Source organism: Morone saxatilis, unplaced genomic scaffold (assembly GCF_004916995.1).
Source record: "Morone saxatilis isolate NCDOM2014 unplaced genomic scaffold, NCSU_SB_2.0 Contig16, whole genome shotgun sequence".
Taxonomy (NCBI): Eukaryota; Metazoa; Chordata; class Actinopteri; family Moronidae; genus Morone; species Morone saxatilis.
The window spans coordinates 27611948-27618318 of record NW_023339718.1 but is presented as its reverse complement, the minus strand read 5'-3'; the positions used below and the strand labels follow the sequence as shown (position 1 = coordinate 27618318).

General features: G+C 42.4%; 2 protein-coding genes across 2 annotated transcripts in view; one reads left to right on the top strand and one right to left on the bottom strand.

Annotated features, from left to right (window-relative positions):
* The window catches only part of LOC118326124 (tenascin-like), a gene marked incomplete at its 3' end in the record, with an annotated part of 40651 nt that overhangs the window by 21950 nt on the left and 12330 nt on the right, over window positions 1–6371 (bottom strand).
* The window catches only part of LOC118326125 (tenascin-like), a gene marked incomplete at its 3' end in the record, with an annotated part of 16233 nt that overhangs the window by 7118 nt on the left and 2744 nt on the right, over window positions 1–6371 (top strand). Inside the window, 2 exon segments of the mRNA XM_035659043.1 lie at window positions 1015–1290; window positions 5106–5378. Coding sequence (XP_035514936.1) covers window positions 1015–1290; window positions 5106–5378 — 549 coding nt within the window.

Below are 6371 nucleotides of genomic sequence, written 5' to 3'. Positions count from 1 at the left end.
TTATTATTTTTATTATTAATATTATTTGCTGATTATTAATGCTAAATAACTTACTTGACTTAAAGTAAAGCGTTGGTGTATTAAGCATTATTTCCGGCTCCTGAAAAGTTGCAACACAACGCTGACTCAGATCCCCCAACCATGCCATCACATTCATATTGTCTACCATCCCATTTGCGCTTCACTCTGCCACACAGTGAAAAGAGGATATTGGGAGCCTTGATGTTTACCTGCACCATCAATCTCTGTCTCTTTCTAATCGCCTCTCTGAATGCTTGCACACTCAATGGACTCCAATTACAGGCGGCGTGGCTCTGCATGGCCTCCCCATAGGTTTGAAGAGGACAGCGTACTTCTGCCATTCTGGCCGGGCTACGCTGCACCTTCAAATGTTAATGGCTCATTCACAGCCATTAATGCGCACTAGCTGCATCAGCATGTCTGCCTGCTGCTTTCTACCTTTAAGTCTTCTCACTTATATGGTAATACAAAGGAGATGGCTATAGGCAGCCACTGATAATGAGGCGGTTTTTTTTTACCTCTGGCCTTTTGTGGTGGAAATAAGGGAATATTTCCACTCTAGACAGTTTTGCAGGCCTTGTCTCTCTTTTTTCTTTTGACAGCAAAATGAAATGATTAAAATACAAATGAGAGATTATTAGTGTCACCCCCTTTTGCAGCTGATATTGTCAAGGAGGACTCATTGCTGAGCAGAAGTTCAGTCTTTTTTGTTTTCTGTTTCACAATGTACATTGTTAGTCATCAAGAAAGGTTCAAATAGAACCCAGGAATCTTCTGGATCTGTGTACATTTGTGTGTTGTAAGGTTGGACCGATACATGGAGCCAATTCAGGATTTTTTTTCAAATAGAAATCTGCTGTCTATTCCTAGTCAGTTGAGTTTCAGTCCAAAAAATTCCAGGATTGACTGAAAAACCTGTATCGGTCTAACCGTTCATTTTGTGTGTCTCTCCCAGTCCTATAACTCCATGTTGATGTGTTTGTCATCACCCAGAGGAGGAGAAGCCTGTGGTGACCAACGTCACCATAAGCCAAGTATCGTGGGACAGCTTCCTCCTGTCCTGGTCTGCCGAGGATGGGGCCTTCCAGGCCTTTTTGATTGAGGTTACTGACGCAGAGACGGGCATTGAGTGGCAAAACCACACAGTGCCCGCTGATGCTCTGAGCCTCACAATCTCTGGCCTCTCCCCCACCACCTGGTACAGGGCCAATCTGTACGGGTTGTACAGGGGGGCCTTCTTAGACCCTGTCTTTGCTGAGACCATCACAGGTATAAATCCCGTCAACGCTGGGGCTTCAGTCTTTCCCTTTGCTTCCCTCTTCTTCTGCTGAACACAGTGAATTAACCAGTGTTTTTCTGTGTGTTTGTCTGATCTTTGAGCTCTGGTGGTGTTTTATTGACTCAAACATTGGTTTGTGTTTGTTTTTACACTTTTTTACCCTGACTACAATTAGCGCTGTTGATTTTCCCATGCCCTTCAAAAAATCTTAAAGGTTATACGAAATTTGCTAGATGTCGCAGTAGAACACCAGCATCACAAACCCAAACACAGAAACACAGATCACAGAAACAAAATAAAACTGACCAAAACCATCTTTCTTAGTCTTTCCACACCCTTTTCAACCTTAACCAATGCTGATTTGGGCAAAATAAACCCTCAGTTCAAAGAGTTAGATGTTAAGATATTTGTTAAAAAAAAAAAGGCTCCTTGGGGACAAATGCGGCCATCAAAGTACGTCCACAGAGATATGAACCTTTTGTTTAACCAAAAACAGCAGTAATATTGCTTCCAACCAGACTCCACAGTACAGTCTAGACCTGCTCTATTTTGAAAAGTGTCCTAAGATAACTTCTGTTATGAATTGGCGCTATACAAATAAAATTTAATTGATTGAATTGTATTGAATAGACAAAAACTGTAATTTTACCTTGCATATCATTGTTACATTGTAGCTTCATTGAAAGTGGACAGAAACAAAAACCAACTCACTAAAAGCAGTCTTGTTAGTTTTTCCACTGTTCCAACAATCACTAACACAGGTTTAGTGGATATAAATCACTGACGTTGATGAGACAAACAGCAGTTTCAGTTTGCTGTTAATTGTTTGCAACATATTTATGTTTAATCTTTAAACTGCCTTTAATAGTCATTGACTTAGAAATAAGTTCAAGAATATTCCAGAAAAGGTGATCCAGCAAAAGTGCTATACCTGTAGGGATGGAGGCTTATTTCATTCAACCCCATGAACATATTTTAAGGCAACAATTTTTATGAGCCGTTTCTGAGTTTACCTTCAGTGTTGGAAGTACATTTCAAAAAGGTGTATATAAGATGATCTACCTGCTTTCCACTGTGGCAGGAGTTATTCTTTTCAGGGTAAACGAAGTCTCCTTGTCATTCAGATGGCATGCACAATTCAAATTCCCAAACAACACCCCCTCAACAGTCATCCATCATGCACGTATCACTTCCTTTGATGCAGGGATTGTGAAATGGGCTAACACTGAGCCTCAGCACCCACAAAAAACCCATTCAGACTATATGAGCCACAGATCTGCTCTGGATCCACCTTTAAGCTGTCAGTCTGCCTATTGGTATGAGTCCAGCCTGAAACAGCACCTGGTCTGTTGTGTGAACAAGCAGAAACACATACAAATGTCAATGTGCTGTTTAACTGGGCCAACAGGTGTGCTGGTTTGCCACCCACTACACCAATCACAGTCATTATCAGTGATTAACATGCTGTGAATTACAGTATGGGCCTAATAAGTGGGCTGTAAACTGTAAAACCAAGATCTGCTGTGATAGCTTGTAATGGCCCCTGAGCACTTTTACAAATGAAGCATAACCAAAACAAAATACCTTTTGAGGACTAACTTCCTCACTATCACATTCTAAACCCATTGTGACTGAACTAGAAGGTCAAAAATAACCAGTTTCGCGTCAGTTGACGATTTTTTAATGTCAGTAACTGTTCCAGCATTATCATTCAGAATTTCACTGATGAGGATAAGTCAAGTGGAAGAAAGATGAGAGGACTGACAGAGGACCAAAAAAAAAACCCTGAGGCGCTTTTGTCACTTTGTGTGAGGCCTCTCTTCTGTATGCATCCCCAGTTCTCCCAAGCCTGGACCGCTCTTCATTCTCATGCTGCCATTGCCCCTGGGCTCTGGTGCTAGGGTGCCAGGGGCTTCTGGGGCTACGCAGAATATGGCATGCACTCAACACGAGCCATTGTCTGCATGCTAATGGCTGGTGAAACCATCTTAAAATTTTTCATTAGCATCGCTTAATCCATAAAACATTCCAACTTGTGAATACAAGTGCTGACTAATTTGATTATGTATGCACGGTGGTCATCGTCGGTCTGCTGGAGAAAGGGGAGCTAGGAAACTTTGATTAAGGGAGAGGGAGTTTTAAACAACTGGAACACTGGAGCCAGCTATGGGCTTCTGCTTGCAGACCCCCTTTTCAGCAGGTTAGCTGGCGCTGGCACGTACCTCCTTCAATAACAGGCTCCCTTTTGTGAGTGGGGATTGTGTTCCCTCAGGTCCTGGGGTTGTGGAGGGATACGGGGTAGAGGGGTAGAAGTGGTGGTGGGGGGCTGGGGGGTGAAATCAGTAGCAAGCTTGCACGTGTTAGCTGATGGATATGGCCCTCCCTCTCTTCCACTGACCAGCTAAAGCTGCCCGGCGGCTAATGAAGAGTGACAGCTCCCTGGGATTTGTCTGCTCTGCTTCTCATTTCCACCGCTTCTTCTCACAACAAATGCCTCAATGCGTTTTCCCTCACAATAAAAATGGGGTTTCAGGCTAGTTCAAGGACCCCTGAGACCCTCACATTTGGCGTAGTGTTTTAATGAGCAGTGGTGCTGGGCTTTTTTGAGGCTTTCCTGAGCCTACTTATATCTGATTCTATCCAGGCTGGTTTAAAAGCTCTGTCCGGTCCGTGTATTCATCTGTGCTGCTACCGGAAGTTTCTCTGGCTAATTAGCTTCAGCGGACTCATCCTCTGGAGAAACAGAGCTTTTTCTGCTGCAGCTGTAGATTCCTGCTGTCTCTCAGCCTCTCTTCCTATCAAAGTCATTATTAGATGCTGCTAATGATTGCTTAACTACCAGCTCTTACAGCACCACATGCACACACTCCCATCTGTATGCATATAGTTACAAGTCTGCACTCTTCTGTATTTGAGAACTATTCTACAGCAGCTGTTGTTTGACAAAGCCTTTTTACTCTGACATCCATGGAATTGCACAAGAATAAGATAGGGATAGAGCTACTCACCAGCGCTTGCCAGCTACAGTAGTACAGATACAAGCTCTGTGAGTAGTACATCTTTTTTTTCCTTTTAAATGTTGCAGAATAATTTCAAGGTACCGTTTTCTAGCTCCCTTTTTCCAAGCCTTAAAAGTTGTTATCTGTATTAATGCTTTCTCACATTATTTCTCAGATAGTTTGGTGTAATGATTATCCGTTAAGTACAGCTCACCAGTTTTCTTCATTTTGTGTGTGTGAAGAGAAAAACAATAGCCTAGTCTAGTGGGTATGCAGTGAGTAAGACAGACATAGAAACTGGGGTGCAAGGCATGGCCTGTAGCCCTTTACCAGGATTTTTTAAATTAAAACAGATCATTACAAATTGAATATTTAATGTTTCTCCCATGTTCCAACAGTAGTTTGAATTTTGAATAAAAAGTTGCTGCCCTCGGTCACACTAATGTGTTGTTTTACTAAGTCACAATCTTGACACAATCAGTTTTTCATCATACTAAGCAGGGTGGCTCTGATAGGTCCAGTTAACCAATCCGAAAAAGAATGCAGCTGGATGCTTTTCTTTAGATCTACCGCATTGCCTTAATTTCATTTCTTTCTTCTGTGTTTTTCACCAGTTTGCAGTAAAACTCTTCTCTTTCCCCTCTGAACACTCAACCTCTTTATTTGTTGACTGCTGGGCTTCCATATAACCAATGCTGGCATTTGCACAAAGACTGATACACTCTGTTTCACTGCCATGTTCCTCAAATGTCAAAGCACTCTTAAGTCCCACAGAGGAGGAGAACTGACTTTCCCCCTGTCACCAGAGGCCGAACCAGAGGTGCAGGCTCTCCTAGTCTCCAATGTCACCCCTGAGAGCTTTAGGCTGGCCTGGATGACTGAAGAGGATGCCTTTGACACCTTTGTCATAATGGTCAGCCAGGAAGAGGGCCCAGGTCAACCAAGAGAGCTAGTGCTGGGTGGCGAGGAGCGAAGCACAACCATCACAGATCTCATTGAGGACACTGAGTATAAAATCGAAATCTTTGGGCTCATTTTGGGAAGAAGCTCCAAGTCTGTAATGGAGGGGGTGAGAACAGGTACGCGGTGAAAGGATGAAAATGAGAAATCCCAGCAGTGAAGTGAATCTATGCACTGGTCTTGTCACGTAGTCAATGTGGAATGACGTCTGTCTTTTATCGTAACAACGCAAAATCATTGTGATTAATACCATCTAACATTTATCTTTATATCACAGACCTTTTTGTCTACTAACCTGGTAACAAAGTAACAATTCAGTGTTTCAACCTGTCTGTCAGTGCACCTGAGTGGTTCCAGCAGATAGCAGCAGAGGGCCTTTGACCACAACCCAGGTTTACAGCAATACACACACTCTAACATGGACCACATGGCAGCTTACAGGCTGCTGATCTCAGGGCTCCAGACTGCTGCTAGATCAGAATATATGGGTTTACTGATATCAAACTTCTACTAAAAAGTCTGATATGATGGATATGAAGCAATTATATTGATTATGCATTTTTATTGTAGTATTATCCTGGTTTAATGGAGAATTCCCACATAGCAAAATAGGTCGGGCCTGCACACTCCAAATACAGCACTGAATTACGGTCCACATTTGGGCCAGATCTGGTAGCCAGATATTTGCATTACAATTATAGCGCTGAGTCATACATCACCAAACTAGTAATCAAAAAGCTAGTGAATATATTCTCACTGGAACAAGTTGCGGTTGATTAATGAATTATACCCCCAAAAATTGCAACTAAATTGCAATTTTCAGAATTTCACTACAGAAAATGCATGAAAACAGACAAGCTGCCATTAAATCAGGCCTTATAGGCCACAACTAGAAAATTCCTAAAGAAATTTTGAGTGTGCCTGGCTCTGGCCCATATATTAATACCATGTCTTCCTCTCTAGCACGCTAGCTAGCTAGCGCTAGCATATTAATACCTTGTCATTCTCTTTAGCTAGCTAGCTAGCTAGCGCTAGCTTATTAATACCTTAAATACTCCTCTGTAGCTAGCTATGTGTGTGTGTGTGTATATGTGAGAGGCAGGCTTTGGTTG